The following is a 25,351-nucleotide window of genomic DNA, read 5'->3' as shown; positions in this document are numbered from 1 at the left end:
TCCTTATGTATTTGAAAAAAAAAAAAAACAATTGAAACAATTATACGTTTTGTGCAGCATTTGCAAAAACTTTAAACAATTCGCCGTCATTAAGCTCTGAACTTTTTTTATGGGTCTTTACATTGATGCCTGCGGCTAGACCCTCTTTTCGATGGCTTTTAGCAATATGCAAATGACGTTTTGCTTTTTGTTTGCTTCTTTTTCTTTCGTTTTTCAATTTGCTCCGCGAATTTTGCACAATTTGCTTTGCGGCTTTTGTGCAAGTTTTTATAAGATTTTTCTTGAGTTTTGTTTATTTTTGTCTTTTGCTTCGGTTGCTTTTGCAGCTGGTTCTCCGCTGTTACTGTTACTGTTATTGTTAACTGTTACTGTTATTATTTTTGCACGCCTTGCTGCTTTCTCTGATGACATTTCGCTCGTCGACACGCAGTCAGCCTGTCAACAATCTCAACTCTATCTATCCAGCTGTAAATATTTATCTATATATATTTTGTGTGTCTATTTGCATTTGTGTAATAATTTTTTTTGGCTGTTCTTCTTGTTCAATTGCTTGAAATATTTATTATATATTGTGTCAATATGCGCAGCAAACGTTGTGCAACACATTTTCATCGATTTGAATACCCTGTAGCAATGGTAACAACGTTGATGGGGTATCATACACCATGAGATTCTATGGCTCTCTGCATCAGTTGCTAACCATTCACTGCATATCCAATGACTAACTTGCGTAATCTTTTCTTATTAATCAACTAATATCAAATAATAGATATACTTTGTTAATATTATTAACTGAACTATAAGACATCCCTTCCAATCGCAGCTTTTGCTATTTAAATCAAATTTATTAACACATTTCATGTTTGCTTTTCGAATTCTGTATATATGTATCTGCAAGATACATTCGTATACACATTTTTGTTGACGAGCTGACAGTTAGCTATTGCCACAAACTCATTAGAATTGCGGTTTGACAGGAGACTGGGCTAGAGGTGGTGTATGGATTCCAGTTGGTTGTGCTGCGGTAACTGTCAATTATAATGCTCATAATGTTGCTGACAATTGCAGTAATGATAATAATGTTATTATGAATGTGACTAATGATTGGGAGATATGCAGGATTTCAAATAAAAAACCTAAAATTGTAAAATGAAACTATTAAAAAGCAGAGAAAAATTTTAAAAATTATTTTAATGCATTAATTAATTATACTTTAAAATATAAAATATTTTTTAAAACTTTTTTATTACATTTTTTATATAAAATATAAAAAATATTTTTACGATTTTTTATATTTTTTAATTTCACTTTAGTTGCTTAAATACTTTATAATTGCAAATTATTTAGTTTTTGTCTATAAAAGCTGTAGATAAATGTTTTTAAATGTTACTTAAAGTTAACCCTTAAATAAAATTTTTTAAAATTTAAGCAAGTTTGAGATAAAATTAAGCAGACCTTAAAAATTAGTTATTACCAATTAAAATAATCACATTTTAATTGACTATAACATATATATGGATATAAATAATTAGGTAAAATGTAAAATGAATATTATCAAATATAAGAATATATAATTTGCAAATTGGCTGTGTATATATAGTAGCTGTCTTTAAACGCTAATTATGATGCACAATTGAAGCTTTTAATTCGATTTAATTGAATGGCATTGTTACGGCACAGCGAACTTCACGCTCAGTGCCCAACTATTACGCCAGTTATAATGGAATGCATGCAATTGTTACCAGGCTTAATCGTATACTTTATGCATAACACTCTCGAATCTCCATTTAATTGCAGTCTATCCAATGTGCGTATCGTGCTGCTGGTCCGAGATCCGCGTGGCACAATGCAGTCGCGTCGTCATCGCGTCTGGTGTGCGGGCAACGAGGACTGCGAGGATCCCGCGCTGGTCTGTCAAGATCTGGTCGATGACTACAAGACGGCGGAGAAACTGCTGAAAGCATATCCGGGACGTTTTAGGTGAGCTAACTTTGTATACTCATTAAAAAGTGGGTGAGTTGGGTATATTGAATTGTGTTAAAAGATGAAGAAGACGTGAATGAAGTCACATCAAGTCAGTCTCATCCGTCTGTCTGTGCTTATGTATCGATTTCGACTCTGGCAGTTTGTCCTAATTCTCATATATACAATAATTTAAAAGAAATGTAATATATTTATTATAGAATTTAATATTTTCAAGCATTATGTTTTATAATTATTTTTGCTTTGCTTTGTTTTCCGATAGAACTTTGCGCTATGAGGATCTCTCGCTGAATCCGTATGATGTGACCCAGGACATTTTACAGTTCTACGGCCTGCCCTTTGATCCAGCTGTCGAAGAGTTTCTAGATACGCACACCAAGGAGAACAAGGGCGGCGTTAGCTCCACATATCGTGATTCTAGATCGGCGCCATTCCATTGGAAGCAGGATCTCAAGGCTGAAGAGGTAAGTGCTGCTAATAAAACATATACTGATTGAAAAGATTAAATATATATATATCGATTTCTGGCCACGTTTGCAGATCAAACAAATTCAGGATGTCTGCACGGAGGCCATGGATCTGTGGGGCTATCGGCGCATGGCGAACTTCAGTAATTTTTCGATGCTGCAGCAGAGCTTCGATCCGATTGTGCTGCCGCCACCATTTACGTGAATCGATTTGTGGCTATCGATAACTGATAACGATAACTAATTCTTCTACTTGGTACATTTTGTTGTGATATCGTCGTGTTGAGCGAGCAAAACAGAAAAGAAACAAAATTTAGAAAAAAGCAAAAGTCGATTTATAGCTGGCGCGTTAATTAATTTAATATCTTAATTTATTTAATTTTGTTCATTTTTTGTCTCTTTTTTTGCTGTTGCTAAACACACAAGACACACTTACTGAGCAATAGTTAATGATATACCACATACGATATACTATATACACATTTACAATATATATTTAATATATATATATATATCTAAAATTACGATAATTGTATAATTTTAGTAATTGGCGAATTTTGTGTAGATCGAATATCACATTTCTATATATATATAGATATATTTAAACTTAGGCATAGCATTTAAGCGAACAATAACTGAGAAAATAGTCTATAGCACTAGCTGGCAACTGCAAAAATTAAATTAAATAATTACAAAATATATAAAAAGTAAATAATTAAGCTTAACTCCATGTAAATTATTTAGGCAAAAAACAATTTTTGTAATTTTCTGCTTTAAAAAAATAAACTGAAATAATTAAAAACTTCAATAGAAAATGCATAGGAAAATCCAGTGATTTAGTAATTAAATACAAGAAGAAGAAGAAAAAACGTATCAACAGTAATTAAAAATGAAAAGAAAATCAACTTTAAAAAAAATTTAGGAAAAAAAACAAATCGTTGTGCAATAACAAGCAAGAACAAAATAAACTAAATCAAAATCGAATAAATTAGGAAACTTATAAAACACATAATGCGTAAAATCAATTTAGATGTGAAATAATTAATTAATCAATCGTATTACATAGAAAAGTGTATAAGCAATGGGCACTCGACTCCTAAGCCTAACCCTAAGTTTTAGTGTACATTATTTTAATATGGAAATTTAATAATAATTAATACATACATATACATACATATATATTTACGGTTATTTAGTTGTAATTTAATTGTAATTTATATGTACCATATACAATTTTTTGTCCAATCATTTATTTCTTACCAACTAAGTTGAGCTCGTTTCAAAATGCATTTTTCATTGCAAAATAAAACAACAACAAACCCAGCAAAAGCCCAGCAAAGTGCGTTAAGTAAACTAATAAATAAAAACTAAATAAACTGTTTTATTTGATGAACAAATTCGGCAATATTTGCATATACAAAACAAATAATATAATTTAGCAATCGAATAAAGAATAAAAACATTAAATATTCCTTACAAAAAATGAATTGTGTTTTTATTAATATATTCATAAAGAAGAGGCAATTCAATTTTTCCATTTCATTTTAAATTTATGCTAAAGTAGTATATAATTTTCTTTTTGAACTGCTAAATATTTTTTATTATAAATTTCCCAATTTAAATTGCAAATTAATATAATTTGAATTGCTTTTATTTTCTATTAACTTATTATTTTTATATATATTTATTTTTAAGTTTATTTTTATTTGCAATCCCACAGTTCTAATTCCTATGCCTCGTAACTGCCAAAAGTTCCGGAAGCTTTTACAGGGCAGTTTTTTTTGCCGCTACTGTGCTTTGCTTAACTACTAACTACGCTTGCGTAAAGCTTGTAGAGCTTTTAACAGCAAATAATTTAGACTCAAACCGTTCGTCTGTTACTTACTATCCAGTTTTTGTGGATTTTGTTTTAAAGTAAAATAATATCATTGAAATATTCAAAGTAAAACTCACCTGAAAGGTTGTTTTAAACTTAAATTTTATTTAATAGAACTATGTGTATTATAATATTTATATATTATTTATTATTTTTCGTTTTCAAATTATATTTCTTTTTATTATGAAATAATATGTAAATCTATTATTTTTATAGAATCCATTGAAACTGTCTTTTGTTCATTGTTATTTGGTCCATTATAGACATAAATATACTTTCTGTATTGAGTACTATTTGTATTCTAATTAATAAGTCTTATCAATATTAATATATATATATTGATTTATTTTATTTTAAAGTTTTATTTATATTATTTCTTTTGCACTTTAACATATTTTTTCAGGGCAATTGGATTTTGATTCCAAATATGTAGTTCAAAAACTCTATAACGATGACAATATTTTATATCCATATCAAGCAGTTTTTGGAAACTTAGAACACTTAAGATTGAATAAATTACATATGACATAAACTACTAAAATTTCCATTTCTATAATTATTTTATATAAATTATAGTATATATTTTAGTAATATATTATATTATTTATATTTTTATTTCTTATTTTCTTTTCATTGATTACATTTTGTGTTTACTCTACATCACAACAATTAAATTAAAAATGTACTTATATATTACATTAAAATTCGTGTTAAGCAGAAAAGGCAATGAAGCTAAACACATCAAATTAACTTTCCACTACAGCTACACACTGCGTATTCGTAATATTTGAATTATGATTCAGATTTACATCTCCCATTCACTCTCTCCCTCTCTCCCTCCTTCTGTTGTTAGCTTAGCACAATGGGATTAACTTACATTTTAAGTGATTAAATCAAATGTCAAATGTCAACTGAGAGATGAAAATGAGAAATGTAAATGCAGCTGCTAAAAGAAGAAATTTGATCTGCACCTTTGAAACGTCACATTCGTTAGTAAAAACGGGGAGGCAGGGAAAAACTAAAAGATGATTAAACAAAAAAAATGTCCATATGTGGATGCGATATAATTTACCGTTTTTGATTAGCTTTCAACCCTCTTGCGGTTGGTAAATCCAAAAAGGTGTCCAAAAAAGGCAAAAAATTAAGCGCCGCCCACAAAATGCGTGTGCGTACGCAAGGAAGAAGAAGCAGCAGTCGACAACAACAAGAACAATAGCCAAAATTGAAAGCCAGCGAATGGCAGGCAACTAGAAGAGCTTTTCAATCAGCGCGACCTCGCCGCGCTGACGTCACGCGCTTATATTGCTCTGCACTGCGTGGGCGAGTCCCAAGAGCTTTTTAACGTATCCGAGACGCAAACCAAACGTAAAGTAATGCCGGCCTGCAGCTTTCATTGAATTGCACGCAACAGGAGCAAGCGACGCGACCGATGTTCAAATTGAAACAGTTTGCCGACTGTTCGGCGCTCGGCACTCGGCATTCGGCAGCGAAGTCGTCGCGTATAAAACAAGTCGTCGTCGTCGTTATTGTTGCATTCGTTTCGTGCGCGTCGAACCAGTCAACCAACCAACCCAACCAGCGCTCTACGCCAACTAACGGTTAAAGAACTTAGTTTTTGAAATCAAGCAAGCAAAAAAACTTTTGATCTCTCTCGTGCTAGTTCGATTGTTTCTCTGATAAGACAAAAAAGAGTTTCAACAATATTTCGCGATTTTCTGCTGTAATTTAATTGGCAAAGTTTTTTGAAAGTCACTTTTTACGCTAGTTTTTCGTCTGTGCGAGTTTTCAAACATTGACTGACAAAATTCGGTTACATTTAGAATTTCCAGTGCAGATAAGAAAGACAAAAACAAATTGAAGTTTATCAATTCGCCGCATCGCGCTGTAAACGGTAAACGCGCGTTAATCTAATTTGTATTTAATCTATTTGCCATCGCAGCAACAGCCAGGTGAGTTTGCATTGGGTTTCTTTTATGACCGTTTAAAGCACTTTTTATATAAAAGCCATTAAATTTGACAAAAATTGATTCTAAAAAATTGATCGAAAAATTTATGCTACGAGTATATTGAATAATCTATCAAAAATGTGGGTTTTTAATATATTTTAATGCTCTTTTTTGAAATAAAAAGAGTTTATCGGTTTGCTGAAATGTTAATTATATTAAAATTTGAGATTAGTTATATATATTCAGATTAAAAAATCTATTTTAATATATGCTCTTCTTATTGGTTCTGTTGCAAGTCTTCCATAATCATAGAAGCGTAAAAAAAGATGAACCATTTTAAGCTATTCTATAGATAGACCTTCGCTTCATCCATTGGTTTGTCGTAAATTATTGAGTTTTTAATAATAAAGTGTTTTTGAACTGTGAATTCATATCGATTGTAACTTGCCTATTCCACTTTTTCTTTTATCTATGAATTTCAAACAAGCATTTTCTTCATATTTGATTGTATCGTATAGAATAAGTAATATCTTTTAAAATATATTGATTTATTTTGATTTTCTTAAAATTTCAATATTAGAAACAAATAAAGCGATAAACATTTTTGCAGCCGAAATATTGCCTGAAGGTTGTCTAACAGATATATTTTTTGCTTGAAATATATCAAATTTTTCTCTAATGATAATCATAAAATCAATCATAAAAGATAAGTTTTCAAAGAATATATTTAATATTAAAAAAGATGCTAAATAAAATCTTTTTAGCATAAAAATCTTGGTTTAATTCAATATTTAAGAAAACTGAATTATTGGTAGTTTTTTAGATGCTATATAGAGAAAAACTCTATAAACCATTTGCAATATAGGTAATATGATATCTTTATAGTTTCCATAATCTTATATAGACTTATAAATGTAGATTCTATTAAAAATTAAAACATAATTTATAAGCTACTATACAATTTGATTGTAATTCATTTCTTGTCAAGAAATATGCCTAATCCCAATTCTAATAACCCTTTCTTCAGCTCTGTAGAAAAGTAAGCCCGCAAATTCTCAGACATTTTCCATTCGAATTGAGGCATTCAAAAAGTAATAGCAAATGTTTAATAATCACAAAACAATTGTAAAACTTTCTAAATACATGACATGTTCGACTCCCTTTCACTCCCTTCCCCTCCTAACAATCTCTCTCGCTCTGTCTGCCTGTCTGGTTTTAATGTCAGGCATAGGCCCACATCAAATTTACATCGACAACAACTTTTGGGCGGGCCGCTCATAATATATCAATAATTGTCAATCAATTTTTTATACTCGTTTGTTTGTCCTCGCCCAGCGACAAACCTTTGAGTCCTGAGTCTAAGAAACTCGAGTCCTTGTCTGACTTTTCAAATATTTACCTATTTTAAAGTTACCAAACGATGGGCTATACTTGATGTGGAATTGTTCTTTAATTCGATTTGTTTGATAAGTTCTATTTGATATGAGCTTGAGTTGGGAGAGACTTAAGACTTTTGTGGGGTGTAGCTAAGGCATAGAGTGGACTGCAGTTGAGAATTAGAGTTGGGAGAGAAGAGAAGAGAAATTAAACAAAAATCTATTACTCCAAAGCCCACCTAAGTCAAGTAGCTGAGAAAAAGCATGCAAAAGTAATGAAAAGTAACGTAGTAAAATTCTATTTCTTTTTTAAACATATATTTATGAATACCCTAAATCAAATAATTACCTTGCAGGGTATTGGCTTGTCAATCTCTCTCCCTCTCTCGCCCTTTCTCGCAAATTTGCAATCAAACACAAATTTCTAGCAAATTTTCTTGTCAAAAGAAAGCTAAGCATTATCATTAGAGCAACTGCAGCAGACACTTGAATCAAGATTTGTGTCACTTGATATGAAATTGTTATTATTACACAGTGGGCGTGGCAGATGCCCAGCTATAGTTGTCTTACAACAAGGCGCGGGCTAATAAAAATAAATAAAGAGCGAGAAGCGCGGAAGCAGATGAAAATGACAAGACACGCCACGACCAAATGGCATACGGAATATATGCTCTGGCACGCCTACGCACACACACACATCCACCCACCCAGATGATTATGGGATAAGTAGCAGAGCAGGTTGTCTAGCTGATTTGTGTGGGCGTTAGAAAAAAATGAAAAATTACCATGAGCAAAGTGAGAATTTAGTTGGAAATGCAAAAAAAAAAATAATAATTGAAGAGTATTCAGCGAAAAAAACATGGTTAATTCCAAATGATTGAGGAGAACGCAACAATGACTGCAAAGCTAATAAGTAGAGTTAAAAAACTTGAAGTGTTTGAGCTCCGATTAAAGTTATTAAAAAAATGTTGATTTCGCGTTGTGTTTTCTGATGAATATGCAAATAAATCGACATATTTAATACATTTCTCTTTTATATATTTAAATATTTTTATTACTACAGTTTTCTTCTCTGAAAAGATTGCAAAAGATTCCCTTTGGGCTTTAGTTTTCATAGAGTTTGGTGACACTTTCGACTGGATGTCTATTTACAAATTTGTTGCCTACTTTTAAGCGCAACTCAAACTTCTTTAGTTTTCGCATTAAATGTAAAAATGGAATGTGCTTATGTGCATATTGCTAACTATTAATTGCATTAAGTATTAAGCCCAACAATTGTGAAAAGATTTTCATTTAATTATTTTTAATTGGCTGCACTTAACCAGGTTAACAAATAAAGCTGCCAGCTTGGCAAATAGATTGGACAATATGTAAATATGTGGACAGCATGTGAGTCCAAGCTGTAAACAGTTTAATTAAATCCACATTCAAAGCGCATGTCAGGCGTTGTAATTGTTAATCAAATAAATAAATGCAGTTAAGAAGATTTACAATTCGGTAGGTAGAAAAAACGAGCGGGGGACTAAGAGGAAGCCAGACAGATGGATAAAGGGAGGACAACTATTAAACATTCATTTATATAAATAAAATATAAAAGGATTTTTAATTTTAAAAATATATAATATTCTGTTTTTTTTTTAAATTTAAAATTTTATTTAAATAAAGAAAGTTGAAGTTAAAAAACTAATTTAAATCAAATATATATTTAGTGATATTATTGATCAACTATCAAAATGTAAGAATGAAAATTAAAATATAAAAAACAAATAAAAAATGTTTATTCTTTTAATTATCTTATTTTTTTTATCTATAGCTGCCAGTAAATATTTATTTAATATATTTTTAATGAAGAAAAATGGTTAGTTATTTTCTCTTGAGAAAATAATTATTATTATTATATTATTATATTTTCTTAAAATATACATTTAGTCTAAAGCCCAGTTGTGGCCTATATAAAATACAAAATATTTTATATCAAGAGTAAAATTGTTATAAAAAATTAAGCAATTTTTCTCAGCTGCTTAAGCTTAAGCTTTAGCCTTTAGCATTTAGCCCTAACTTCTTTTCCAAGGTGCAATTTCTAAAATGTTTTTTTCACAAAGGAATTTTTTTTGTTTTTTTTTTTTGCCATCCCCAGGGAATTTCCACACATTGCATTAGGGAACCGCAGGACATTTTACAGTCGAGTGTCCTACGGATAACCGAATGTGAATGTGAATTTGAGTTCGAGTTTGAGTTTGACTTGGAATTTGAGTGCATTTGCCAGTTCTTGTTAAAGGACATTCATCATTTCGTATGCAAAATGAATTGTTAGTGTATTTTTTGTTGTTTATTTCTACTGTTCAGCTGTTGGCAGTTGCTGAATAATTAATATGGTGCAGTACGGGGCGTGGACTGGCCTTAAAATAGCCAACTATTTTTAGCCGAGCTGCAAATGCAGTTGACGTCAGTACGTGTATGCAGCATAAGCTTTAAGATATTCATTTTGACTCTAGCAGAATGTTTATTGTGCGAATATCCTGTCATTTGTCACACGCTAAACGTTGTGTCCCGCTCACGCATCCGGCCGCACGCATTTCCGTGCCTAAAACTTGCCGTAAATAATTTACGAGCATCTAAAACCATTGAAACAATAAAGCAGCATAAATTGCATTAATTATAATGCGCATAAATTTGCAATTAAATTTCATTTGACACAAACTAACCGAAATGTTTGGCCTGCCAAATTGACATTTGCCGCAAGTCGATAAAAGCCAACTGGGTAAAGTGTTAAATAAATAAACGCATTATCATGTGCAACAGGTAGGAAGAAAATCGTAGAGATTTAGATATGAAATTTATTAAAATATTTTATATAATTATATTTTATTTCCAAAATATTTCTTGAAAATACGAAAATAATTGCATTATCAATTCTTATTATTATTATATAATATGCCTTAAATTCTAGTCAAAAAAACTATTTGGAATGAATATAATATAAGCTCATCTGTTCGATATATATGTCTTGAAATATATCGATGTATATGAAAAAACTTTCACAGCATTCGCAGCTTTGAATCCAAAACTTTAAAGCTTCATAGATCATCGTTTATTATTGGTTACATGTTAAATTACAATTCAAATTAAACATAATTTAATTGAATAAAATCAAATATTCAGTTCAATAAGGCCGATATTTGCCTTTCGTAATTTCACAATTTCAGCAATAAAATTCGAGAGCAGTTTTAGCTTTTGTTACCTGAATTTGTGGAACCAATAGCCCAGGGGTTTTATCTTTTGCTCACTTGCCTGCAATTATTTTGAAATTTATTTATTTGTTAAGGCTGATGTCAGAAAGTTTCAATTGAATCGCCTGCGGCAAACGCTGCGTATGCGTAATGCGCGCTTTATTGAACTGGATTGGTCGAAAAAGAAGAAGAAAATAAAGCTAAGCACAATCAATATGAAGTGCGATTCACTAAATGCCAGACGATATATATATATATGTTTATATATAAGCAAATCGAGGAGGCGACAAGAAGCCGACGGCAAATGCTTTTCCTTGGCTTCCGGTGAATGTCAATGCCACAAATTTGGGGCACAGGCACACGAGTCACACATAGAAAGAGGGGGGTTGGGAAAGAGCACGCAGACACAGTTTTTGGGGCAGTCCAATCGACGCCCACTGGTGACATTTGAACTCCGCGAATGCTGGGCAATTGGCAGCGCCACCTGGCGGTCAAATAATTTATCTTTGCCTAAAGCCTAATTAGCCTGCTTGTTGCAATTTTCCACCAAATTAAACGGAGCGCAAAACGAGTACAACAAAAGGACAAACAAGAGGTTATAAAAGAAAAACAGATTGTCGAGTGTGCATGGCAAGTGATGGACTGCCAGTTACCCTGTAAGTAAACTGAAAGCAAAGCTAATTAGATTTGAAGGTATTTTTATAACCATCAAGTTTTGTTAAGCCTGAAAAGAAATAAGACTATGAAATGAAGTAATGCACAAGTAACAGAGTAATTTTTTTTATACTTAATATAAGATGATCAAGTTTCAACTCTCTAGTCTCTATCTAGAAACTAGTCTCTATCTAGAAACTCTAGTCCCTCAAAGCCAGATAAACAAAGGCGAAATTCTCAAGTTAAAGTTTTCTTTAAGAAGATATAGCTATACATAGAAATTGTCAACTATATGCACTTTCACGAAACTAATATACCTCTCTTCTATATGCACAGGGTAAAACTAGATAAAAACTAAACTAGCATAAGGATACGTTCTACTTGTAGCTGCATAGCTTTAATTAGAAACAACAAATGAACTTGCAGACAGCACTAATTGGGAATACGAGTTATACATAAACATACACATACGCATACACACACATACACACAAACTTACACTCACATACATGTAGAGTTGGACAAGATTTGGTCATAAAGTATTCAGTTTGGCACCCAACTCAGTGCTTAAACCCGTTGACAGCAACAATATTGTATCATCTTTTTGAGATAAAGTCGAAGCCTTAAAATATGCAGAGGCAAAGACAGACAGGTAAAGCAAACAATCAACAGGTGACAGTTTGCCGTGGCTCCTTGGCAATATGATATAATATACACACATCCCTTTCCTCTCTCTCTCTCTTCTATATATATTTCTGATTACATAAGTAGCTGAACAAATGTGTGCTGAGCTGCTCTGCTGTTGTGTGTGCCTGAACAGGTGATACAGAGACTGTGAGTAGCCAAAAGGAGTTGCTGAAGCTGTCTGACGTCTGACGCATCATAAATTTTTAGTGATGGGCCAAAGGAGCACGTGTTGATTCGTCGAGGACATCTGAGTTGTTGCTCCATTAATTAAACTGTATTATTAAAATTGATGGCATGCACAGGTGTGTGCAGGTGTGCATGTGTGTGTTATGGACAGCTTAGTGCATTTCGTAACAAAATTTAATTAAGGGAATTAAATTGTATCAAACGTTGATGACGCCTGATAAATGACCATAGCGCAGTGTCTTTGTTTTGTCAGCTAATCCAGGTAAAGGACTTAAGTGACAGGCCAAAAAGTATTTGTTAGGCATGAAAACCCATCATCAACACATAATAGTTGGAATATAATAGATAACTAAATGAATGAGTTGCCGCAAATAGTGATAATTAAATGCATAGATATTTATAAGAAAACAGAGTAAATTTAATAAAAAATAATAAGAAATTATAATTTAGTATTAAAATAAAACATATAACAGCAACTGTTTCCTGGCTTGACTTAACACACACTGTTAAAGTCAATCGCTGTTAACATTACATAGCAGCATGACTTACCTAACAGCGAGAAGCAATGTTAGCAAGCGCCTTAACTAACAGCAGAAGAATGCAGTTAACATAACAGAATTCCACATGGATCGCATGTTAGTACAACGAGTATGACATAGCAGAGCTATAAGTGCGCTAAGCGAATGAGCATGAAATTTTAATTTTCATACGTTAACAAAGAGTTTAGCTACAGTTTCACATGTTAACCAACTCTTTCCTCTGCATTTATTCGTTTCAAACTTAAGACGAGTCTTGAGAATCGCAGATAACTCAAAAGGAAGTAGATGAAGTCAATGGAATCAAAACTCCAGATTTGCTTGATTACCTACTTATGCACAGAGAGTGGCTTGATCTTACTATTTGCTATTTAATCAATTAGTTTTGCTCTCTAAGCTGCGGATTTGATATTGCTCTTTGCCTATCAGTAAATAATAGTAGTAATAATAAACACGAAAATCTAAGTTCCCTAATCCTCATCCAACAACACGCACTGCTTACTGACCTTCAACGTGGCAATCATAAACTCGATTAAGGCAATGTCTGCTGCCAAATATACCTAAATTTTGTATTCAAATAATGTGGAAAAATAACGATTTAAAGCTAGCCTTAAGCACTCACAAATTTCAACACTCTTCGCATAAATTAATAAATTAAAAAGTTTTCATAAAATATATATGCAAAAACTGAATGCTTCACATAAATCAGGGGAATAAAAAATGCTTTGTTCCCGTTAAGAGTCAGTCGCATGCAGACATGGCTCAAATATCACAGCTCAGACGCGCCCTAATGCACTTCATCAGCGTCGAGTGTTGCCAAAGAGAACAACAACAGCAATGACAACGACAACAACAAGAGCAGTTCAACAGCTCAGCAGCTTAACTATTTATTAACTGTACAATACAGTGCAAATTGGCTAAGAACGCCCTGCAGCTGGCGCTGGCGCTGGCGTTGGTTGGCCAAACAAACACTCGAAATTAACCGCAAAGCTATATAATTTTCTTATTTTCCTTTTTGTCTGCTGCTCGGATTTCTCTCTGGCCAGAGTCGAAAAGTTAGCCTGATAAGTGGACATCAAGTGGATTTGAGTTTGTGATTGGACCTTGGCCGTGTCTGATAGCACGCATTGCTAGATTATAATCTTCTGCTAATTGCTTAACCATTTAATTACTGCTACGTGACTTTCTCCGACACTTGCTGACACCAGCTGGCCAATTGAACTTGGCTCGTGTCCAGCTGGGCGCATTAAATCAGCTTGACGAGCTGACAACAAGTCAACCACGTTCAACTGTCTGTCCGACTGTCTGCCTGATGAGTTGTTGCGCATCACGCGTGACAATTTGGCTTTTATCGAGCACATTAAAAACAACGCCACTCACCCAAATAGTTCCCTGTCCACCGTGGCGTATGCGTAGTCGGCAACTGCATATTGCGTATACGCAACGTGTTGCACTCTCCACTGCTTTGGCCCTGTTTATGTGCTCAACTAATGCAGATTTATTAGCCCATTTACAAAGTCGTTTTGTAGTTGAGCTGCGCTCTCTTTGGGTCCTCCTAATTCGTTTGTTATTTTTAGCAACGGGATTTACTTTAAGCATTTCGTCGAGGCTGTTAAAAAATTGTTATCATCGATTTAAGCAGCTCAAATTATACATCTGATAAGCTGCCTGTAAGCTGCTTATTCGCCCTGCGCAACTTCTTTCTATGAAAATTATGGATTAATGAAAATCATAACTTTTATCTGCCTTAATCACTTTAGCTATTTAGCTTGCTAATAGATAACAAAGCCTCAACAAGATTTGTCTGCAAAAGTTTCATATTTGTATGGAAATGATTTGTTTCTGTGATTTGTTTCACAGCAAAAGCAAAACTTTTCAAAGTAATCAAAGTTGTTTTTCACACCAATCGCTGCTAATTTATGCATACTCTTGAGCAGGGCATCACTACTTTGTGAGCTAAAAGGTAAATCATAAAAGCATATTCGTCTGTTAGCTTATAAAAAATATTTATTTTTGCTCAACAGAAACTGAATTTTTAAGTTGAATTTTTATTTGAAATAAATAGAATCATATGAGATGACCAAGCAAGAGTACTATTATCGATCAATAACATCTAGCTCCTCAAATATTTAATATGATATTCAATATATTTAAACATAATACTTAGTTTTGTTAATTTTAATTTTATTTAAATAATTTAAACAAATCTTTGGCAAATTCGTCAAGTTTAAAGCTTTGCTAAATAATATATTAATTTAACTTCAATTGGTTTTTTTCGTTTATGAGAGTTTTCTTATTATAAGATTGCTTTCTTATTATTTTTATATCGTTTTCAATATGCCCGCAAGAGTATTGAAATCTTTGCCAGCAAGCAGCTTCATCAGATTTTCATCTTATTGGCTAAGAGCAAGCTGCTGAGATTTAATTACTTTTATTTTGCTGCCAAAGTCGAAATGTCAAATCGCTATAAAGAAAATCTGCAATTTGAATAATTAAATCGAATGAATGAAAATACTGGAATGAAAAGGCTGGCAGATGAATGCCTCAATGCCTATTCCTACAATGGGCGAAGGCACACGATTTATGGCCAGCCAAGCTAATTTTAGTTTACGATTTATTTATACATGTACTCGCTCCTATAGCTCATAATTTCGAGCTGACAACGAGTGTTGATGGGACGGCCAATTAATTAGCTAATGAATTTTCATTTTGCGCGGTCAAAAAACAAAAAGCAGAAAACAAAAAATAAAAAACTTTACCCAGCCAATTTGGACTGCTTCTGGCAGGCAGTTACCTGCTGGCAGCTTGTCCTGTCTGCTAGGACAAACACCAGCCTATTAACAGCTGCCCTGGCTGCCTTGTCTTCCCTCCAGCTAGGACCCTTTCACGCCATTTCATTTGCTCACATTTTTGCGCTAAAGTAATTAAGTCAAGAACGCTTAAAAAATTCAAATGTTGTGCAGGGCTCATAAATTCCGCAGCTGTTTTGGCCAATATTAAAGACGCCAGCCTAGCAGCATAGTTGTCCGGGCATTAAATAATTATGTACTTAGCCGGCTCATTAGCCAGAACTCAACAGCGAGAAAAGAGCACGCAAATTGGCAGGCGAAACAATGCAGCAGCCACTGATGAAATTGCCGGAAGCCCATGGCAGAGCTAACAGCTCTCACTTTACTTCTGCGGCAATTCCTTTCTTATTTTTCTATATCGTCCAATCAAAATATAAAACTTTAATTATATTTTTCACTCCTTTCATATTATTTTATCATTAGCAAAAAAATCAAATTTAAATTAATCAGGAGCAGCATAAACATTTTCTTTTCCGTGAAGAATTTGATTACAATTTTCTTTCTTTTCTTATATTAATTTTAATCTGAAGCTCATTAAAATAGAAAATTAATTGAATATAAATAAAAATGATAGAAAATAATTTTATGCTTAGTAAATATATCTAAGTAGAACAATTTATATAAATTTTATATTTTTGGTTTTCTTGGCTTGTTTTAGATTGTTGTTGAGTGCAGAGTTTTATTAACAGACATTTTTATTACTTAGAGAATTGCAGTTATCAGATCTTATGTATTATTGTTATTATTTTTATATGTAGTATTTAATTTAATTTATTTTTACATTATTAATATTTTTTAAAAATTTATTAGATAAGGATACTTTTTTAAAATTATCTTACTTCTTCGCTTACTTCTTTTCATTTAGAAAATATTTAAGCTCTTTAAAAAAACGTCGCTTGAGCTTGCTAGTTTATCATCTCGTAATCGTACAAATCTCAATTGCAATGCATTTAGCAAAAACTAGTTAATAGCTCGCAGGCTAGGTGCTTAAGCATGAGTGCTGGTGCGCACACAAATGTGATTTTAACAGGGGAGCGAAAGCAATTTATCACACATACGCCGGGTGTAACTTAATTATGTAACTGCAGTTGCAACAGGAAAAGCCACAATAACCCACGCAGACTGACCTCAATACGGTACAGCTCAGCACTCAAGTGGCTTTCTCACTCTTCTGCCTGTACGCACACCCGACCAATTGAGAAGCGCGGTTCACTGGGCTTAACCTGGTTTGAGTTGCAGTTGGCCAGTGGGCAGTGGACAGTGGACAGTGGGCAGTGGGCAGTGGGCAGTTGGTACTGCCAAACTCACTCATAAATCAATCAGGTGCATTCGTATATTTTTAATATAACACAGCAGCAACAGGAGCAACAGCAGCAGCAAGCTCAGCTCAGTTTTCCAGCAAAGCCAAGAGTTCGTGCTATGCCAACAGTTCTGCAATCAAGCTGCTGTGCCTTTCTTTTTTGGGGTCACGTTATCCATATGCAACACTTTTATGCAGTTAGTGTTGGCAGCAAAAATTGGTCGTGCACTTAGAGAAAAAATATAATAATTAGAATAGTTCAAATCACTTTAGCATCTTCTCAAATTAAAATAAATTAAATATTTTAAGTAGGTTATTTCTCGATTAAATATAGAATCACTTTAATTAAAAATAATTATGAAATTTTAATAAAAAGTTATTGATTAACTTTTTTGTGTATTTTATATTTAATTTATATTTTATTAATTTTTTGTTTCTTTTTAATTTTAATAATGTAATAAAAAATTGCCACTCAGACTTTTAGTTCAATTTAAACTACGCTTAAAAATTTGTATAAATTTGTTTTTAATTATAATCATTTATTATAATTTATATATTAATTTATGTATTTAACTTAAAATATATTTTTCCCTTGCTTCTCTTTTTTATAAGCTAAATATTATCAGCATCAGTGCAGTCAGTTCTACTTTGAACATAAACTTTTAGTGAATGCAACTTTGAAAAGAAATATTTCAAGTACAGCCGATGATCTTGATAATCACTGTATATTTCTCTAAGTGCATCCACTCGCTGCTCGTCACAGCTTGAATAAAATTGATGGAATGCATGGCTTGGGTCAGCTCTATCCAAGCAGCCGCATCATTCATCACAGGCAAAGTCCGCCGCCAACGCAAAGGGTTGGAAAAGCTGGCATAAATATCGCGTTTACTTTTGAAAACAAACAGCAAAAGGAATAAAAAATAAATACAAAAGTTGAGAGCATAATAACAATGCGATTATAAAAAATATTTTGTTGCTCGCGGCCCATATGGAAAGTAAATAAAAATAAATATCAATCAAGTCATCGGCATTCGCACAGCATTGTTACTGCAATCCGTCAAGCGCGTGTCAAATTCAATATCCGTTTCATATCATTTTTGTTTTATATCTTTTTGAAACATATTCAAGTCCTATTTATAAAGTTGGATTGAAATGAAAATCGTGTAAAATCCATTATTAAATTTTATTGTCTGTCAATATGGAAAGCAAATAGCAGGAAAAACAGACTCTTATACATATCTGTGTGTGTGTTGTGTGTTTATGTAGTTGTTAGCAAAGTGCGCAATGCCAAAGGACCTTGTGTAACGGACAGCTGTATGTACCTAAGCATAATTCAAGGATTTCTATTGAGCGCCACTTGTTGAATTCATCGTAAATAATTGAAATAATGCCATTTCTATAATTTAATGGAAAAGCGCAGATGTTTTCATTCGCTAGAAACCAAAAAGAAATACAATTTAAATTGAAAATATTCTTATTTAATTTAATTTATCATGACAAGTATTTTCAATAAATTTTTATTTATTTACATAATTTTTTTATATATTTTTTGTATGTTTTAAGCATTAATATTATATAATTATTTTTCCTTTAAATACGAAAATCAATAGCTTTTTGCAGCAAAATTTCAGGCAAATGAAACCAATTATTTGAGATTTACTCAGATTAAACCAAATTCAATAAATACACATATTTTGTTAAATATTTCATTTCTATATCATGACAAACATTAAATGTTTATCACGTGCTGCAAGTACATGGAACATGAACCAAATTGTGAATCACGACCGGGTCACAAAACAAGTCAATTAATAGATAAGCTGCGTGCGCAGATAAGCGAAGAGATTAAGCTATAATGTAACATATAAATATAACACACATAAATATATATATAGATAGATATCTATCTATTTTTATCTAATCCACAAGTGCAATGACTGCAAATAGGTTGATGAAGTCGCTTCGTTTATTACGTGTTTTATGCGAGATCCACTCAAAATGCGACTCATTAAGTTCCTCGCCCCAGCCCGCTACGGCACAAGCAGCTGCTGCTTATTACAAGCGCATATGTATGTATGTTTTTGGATATAGTATATATATGTGTATCGCATTAATAATCAGCTTGTATGCGCTGCTATCAGAGTACTTCTTATCACAACAATGACGTTAATTTTGGTTTAATTATTTCTAAACACAGTCAAAACAGCTGCGAGCTAAGCGACGAACTTAATTAGCCAACTTTGCAAGCTGTTCATGTGTGTAAGTGTCTGCGGGTGTAAACTTAAACTTAATTAGTGCTCAATAGACAAAAAAGATTTCATTTTATTTTATTTTAGTACATTCGTTTAAGTATGCCTCTGGGCCTGCTTAGGCACGCCTCTTCCTCTTCCTCCGGCTTAACTCGACTCTAATTACATTTCACTTAAAGCATTCCATTATTTCTAAACGGTATCCATATTTGCGTATAACTAATTTGCTGTACAACGTCTTTCAAGGCGTTTTGCTTTTAAGACAAAACAAATATTTGCCCTGCTCTCATTAGGGGTTTCGGTTTTGCCCGCCAGCGATTCAATGAAGCGCTTAAATTGGAAAGGAAGAAAAACCTTTTTCTTTGCAATTAAAAAAGTTAAAGGATTTGGCCAAGTCAAGGCATTTCAAAAGTCTGTTTAGGGTGCGCAATTCATGCAACAAAATTGTGCCTCATTTGTTTCGTATGAAAATCACTTAAAAATTTAATTTTCATAACAAATGCGAATACAGTGAAGACTCGTGTGCGCTGAATGTGCTATAAGAAGTTAAATGAGCAATGAGCTGGGCTGAAAAAGAGAAAAGATGACGCTCTTCGACGGCTTCCTTATTGCCCAAGCGCACTCTTTTAATAATTCTGCTATTTAACAGCTTAGTCTGTTAACGTTCTGTTAACAGACACATTAAAATGTTAAGGCTGATATAAGCAAAACAATACAAATATTAATTATATTTTGTGCTGCTACATTTTGCAACTCAGCTTGTACTCATTAACGAATGCTTACTGTTTTTGTAATTATAACAAAAGACTGTTTTATTGTATAAATGAGGCTACAAAAAAGTTTCTTACCTGGTTTCAAGATTTTTAAGAGTTTAATCCGAAAGTCTTACTTTAGTTTATGTAAAACATTTTCATAAAAGCGCCTACTTTTACATGTTTTAGATCGCTTGTAGATTGATATTGAAAATATTTAATGTATAAAATATAATATTAAATATTTAACATCTATACAATGTTGTTTGTTTTTTTTTCATTAACTATATAATATAACTTTAATTTTTTTATAAATTTTTAATATGATTTTCTAGACATATAAAACAGTTTTTCATTAAAAATTATAAATTATAAATTGAATAAATTATTCAATCTAATATTCATAATTTCTATGAAATATAAAAACTTTACTTTAATTTTATTCCATTTTATTTCACTTTGTGCTTTTATTTTACTTTTATAAAGAAATCCCAATTTATTTGCTTATGGAATTTTTTCAATATTCTAATTCAATTACATCGTGTAAATGTGCTCAACGATTTTAAGCCATTTAATTACACGTAATTCCCAGGCAGTCGTCCCGCTCCAGTTTCGCCCCTAAAAACATGCTACAGATTCGGTTTTTTGTTCTTGCTCTCGGCACAGTTTTTATTTGAATACATTTTGCTTTTTGTTGTTGTTGGGGCGCAGCCAGACAGCGAGTAAAACCAAACATAAATCAAGCGTGGCTGGACTGCCTGCTCCACATCTCTCACATTCAGATGGCGCGCGCATATAGCTTTATTTGGACAGACGCGTCTCACGAAACGCAACATAAATCAAAGTGAAAGTGAGAGACGCTTGGCAAGGAATTCATGCCGCATTTGTTGAGCACTTAACGAGGATTTAACGCTACGCCACGCCACGCCCACACTCAGTTTCACATTAATATCATTATTATTATTTGGGGCTGGGCATATTAATTGTGCTGCCAACGAAATTGCATTCATTTCAATAGCCATTCTAATTATGAGCACCACGCGGCGTATGCGCAATCTTCTGCAAAGCAACAAGCAAGCAAGAGGCAAGAATTTTTCGAATATCTACACTGATTGAATGTAAGCAATAATATGTGTATACGTATCTGTATATATATGTATATTCCAGATCCTTTTAATGCGCACTTGTTGAGTTTGCTGACAGTCGCAGCGGCTGGCTTATGACAGCTTGTCTTTCAGCAATCAATGCCAAGGTAACATAAGGTTTAACCGCAGGCTAAACTATAATTTGCATATGAATTCAGTTAATTAGCCAGTTTGCCTGGACTGCGGCCATTGCCTGGAATGTCAAAGTTGAAGAAATTACCGGACTGATGAGTATTTGATTGCCCGGGCAATTTACTAAAAGTAAATGTATTTAAAGCAAATATGTAAAGATGCATATTGAATATTGAAATATATTATAATATTTATATAGAAAAATAGTAAAAAATATATATATATACATATAAGCTGAACTTCTAAGTGAAATACAAAAAGTAAAATATAGTCAAGCGAAAATAGTTCAAGGTTTCAACTAGATTCATACCTTTATACATGATATAACATGTCATTCATGGCCATCGAATTCGACTTTCAAATACCAAAATTTCAGGGTCTTCTTCAGTGGTTGCTACGGCGGCTATATTTTGTATACCTCGTACCAATTGACGTCTGTTTACTGGCTTAAGAACCAGAGGAGGGTCAGCTCAGCTGTGCGTCATTTGGTCTGCTTACCTTGTGCTTAGTTGATAAATGTCAATGCTTTAAGCTTATGCAGCTGTAGGCCTCAAAGTTTAGGGCTTGCAAAAGTTGGATTTTGGTTTGCTTTGCTGTACAATGAGCAAACGGCTTAAGCTGGAAAGAAGTGGCCAAGCGACTACATAACAGTGATGTAATAATATATATGCAGATAAACTGGTTACTTAACAATAGTTTGGGCTATATAATAATGGCAAAAAGTATAAATATTTTAGAATATATTTAAGTAAGAGCATTCCTAGAAATTAAACTGATCTTAGCTTAACTCAAAACCCTGACATAACCAGACTCCAGTGCCTGCAAATGCCAATTTTGTTCATCAAAGCTCCGCTTCAAAGTATAGTCTACTTCTTCATTGCTAGATTGCATCAAATTAAAGTCCAGGCCCAGGGCAACCACCCACATTTAACACAACTGCCGCTAGGCACTGAGCTCACTCCACACTCATCCGTTTCATACAACTGCCCAAAATATAGGAGAAACACAAATATTTATTGCTGGCAAACCACTTTCCGGAGTCGAATCGTTTTACCATAAACAAGCCAATGGAGTATTGAAAACGAAAATAACGGCGTATAAAGTGTCGCAAAGTGGCCATCAAAAAATTGACAGAACATAAACCACGAAGTGGAGGAAAAAACAAACTCTCCTGTGGGTGTACAACATGAGCTAAGTGCTATTAAAATAATGTCGAACCAAACATATTTTGTGCATTTTAAGCTATTACATTCACACGCACAGAGAACTGCAGCGCGTGTGCAGCGTGGCGTATGCGCAATTTTATGTACACCCGGCGCGTGTGGGTGCTGCGAAAACATATTTATTTTGCATTTACCACGTATTAACTGTCATTTGGAATTTATGTTATTTAAGCTGCAATTTATTTATTATTACAACGCGAAATGGACAAAATCCTAAAATTGTCAAATGCCTCGCTGAAAATACGACGGAATATGCAATATGAAATTTTTTGGTGTGAAAATTGTTAATAAATTGAGGTTGATTGGTTTTTTTTTTAAAGGGAGTGGCTTCGTTAATGTATGTATATACAGTGAATGAAACAATGAGCTGGTGTTAATTATCTGTTTACCTGGGTAACTTTCAATGACTGGAGGTAGGTTTCGGTTGTCATTTAAAACTCAGCAACAGATCAAATTCAATATTTGTAATTTGTTATGTTCAGTGTGTCCTTAGCTAAAAGTCATAATTAATATATTTTTATTTCTTTATAGTGTTTATGCATTAAAGGTATTTTTAAAATATTTTTTACTTATCGAACAACAAATTTAATTTTAAAAATTATTCCTCCTATCTACTACGACCATCTATACTTGTTCTATATCTGCACTACTTTCCAACTATTTATTGGGTATATTAGTTTTCATTTTGTGTGTGTGTGAATGCAAAGAATGTTGCAATAAAAAACAACAAATGCTGAGTAAACAGTTCCTTAGTTGCATCCAAGGTATTCATCAGTCGTTCACTTCCTGCTCTCTGTGGTTCCATTTATTTTCAAATACAATTTATGATATTTGTATGTCCCAAGAGATATTTAATAATCGATGAGCTGCAATGCAATATCAATTAACATTTTGATGGCATCTATGGCGTAAGCCTCTAGATAATATGAAAAGTAATGTACTCTAAGTAAGGAGACAACTTGAACTTGAGCAGGAGTTGTGTGGCTTTCAAATGCCGAGCATGCAAATTGATAAATAATTGCGATTAACTTTGACCTATAGCAATGCAAAGTGACAACTGGGTCACGATACTCAAGCGTGTTCACTGTCCCACAACTGCCGCAATCGAAGCAGCTTCATAAAAAATGCATAGCCAATTTAAGTGTGCGCGACTAGCCATAACGAGCGGCTCATGTGACAATTACAGCTAAGCGAATGCTAAGTGATTGACAAAAAGTCAAGTGATTGATTTTGACATGCTAAATAGTTTTCAGCTTTCATTAAATTTGTAAAGGAAGAATGAAATTTTAGTGTGGAAAAAGCTTTTCATGTGCTGTATATGAATGTGAAATCTCATCATCATTTTTCGTTTGCTTAATTTTTGGATATATTTGAGAACATCACATATAATAAATAATCTCCACAACAGTTTAAAAGTTATAATAAAATAAAAAAGTCTATATAAAAAGCACTATTTATATCATTAAAAAACATTGTAAATTTTTTTACAAATATTTCCTTATCACCAAGATATTTTCTGTTGAATTTGCTGGGCAGTCACCCCATGCCTGCTCTCTCCTTCTCCTTCAGGAAGTCTCTATATCTGAGTGACAAATAAATATTTTTTAATAATTTTAAAAGGGTTTTAGTAATAAAGAAAAATAGTTAATCAAATTTAAGAAGTCCTTTTAGAAAATAAAATTGTACAAACTGTCAAAGGTACTTTTGGCTTAGACTCATCTCATCTCAAAGCTAATATGATTGGAAAAGTACATTCATATTTTGGTCTACCAATCCCAATCAAGTTTGGTTTGTCTTTACAATTGAAAATCTTGTATGTGCGTGTGTGAGTGTGTATATTGTGCAACAGTCAATTTCGTCTTCTGCGGTTGCGTAATGTATTTACATGGTCTTCTGCACTGTTGTCCTATTCCAAAGAGCAATAATTTCCGCGGCGAAATCGAAAGGCAAATCGAAGGGGCCTGTGGTTGGGGCCTTAAGGAAATGCAGTGAGCACAGCATGGCCAATTTAGAGAGTCGAATGCAGCTGAATGCACAGATTGTCTATCATAATTGGCTAGCCACAATCCGAACACAGCTGTGCCTAACGCCCGCTCGACTATTGCAATCAGCGCATATTTGATTCGGTTAACCAACATTTTCGCTGTTTGACTATGCGCCTAATATTGACGATTTACAATTGGCCAATTAAGTGGTCAATTATGGGTAGTGTGTTTGAGCTTAGAGTAAGTTATACTCTGTGGTCTAAATTGAAATCTACTTAGTAAACAATAAGAAAATATACATATATATTTTAAGTAGTTTTTTTAAGTGTTTAAGAATTACGATTTCTTAGCCAAAATGTTGACTATCAAATATTTTTCGATTTTCAAATAAATATTGATTAAGCGAATTAGAATTGTTATGGATCAGAAAAATTGTATACCTTCCATTTGAATTTTTAGAAATTAAAATTTATTTACAAAAGTAAATAGGTTAAGAGAAACTAAATTAAATTGAATCAATTTGAAACTAGCCTCAAAGAAATGCTTAAAGTTTTTAAAATATATTTTTGATAAAATAATGAAAATAAATAAAGAATCTACATAATTATATAATTTATTTAATTTTTACAATGATTAGAATCGGAATTTGTAAAAAATTTAAAGTCTGGAGCTTGTACTTCAAATTAATGCGCACTGTAAAGAATTAGTTAATTATATATTTAAAGCTATGTGAACCAGCGCTCAAAGTTAATTATGCACTGTTGAGCTGTTTGAG

The 25,351-nt window shown here is 32.8% G+C and overlaps 1 protein-coding gene across 1 annotated transcript in view; it reads left to right on the top strand.

Annotated features, from left to right (window-relative positions):
• Positions 1-2,807, top strand: part of LOC111596281 (carbohydrate sulfotransferase 4) — a 45,742-nt gene extending 42,935 nt beyond the window's left edge. Inside the window, exons 2-4 of the mRNA XM_023310428.2 lie at positions 1,798-1,980; positions 2,246-2,447; positions 2,524-2,807. Coding sequence (XP_023166196.1) covers positions 1,798-1,980; positions 2,246-2,447; positions 2,524-2,655 — 517 coding nt within the window. The 3' untranslated portion in view covers positions 2,656-2,807. The remainder of the gene's footprint in view (positions 1-1,797; positions 1,981-2,245; positions 2,448-2,523) is intronic.
• Positions 2,808-25,351: the final 22,544 nt, after the last annotated feature.

The sequence above is a fragment of the Drosophila hydei genome, unplaced genomic scaffold (assembly GCF_003285905.1).
Source record: "Drosophila hydei strain 15085-1641.00,03,60 unplaced genomic scaffold, DhydRS2 tig00008116-arrow-pilon, whole genome shotgun sequence".
Taxonomy (NCBI): domain Eukaryota; kingdom Metazoa; phylum Arthropoda; class Insecta; order Diptera; family Drosophilidae; genus Drosophila; species Drosophila hydei.
This window is presented reverse-complemented; position numbering and strand designations above follow the sequence as displayed.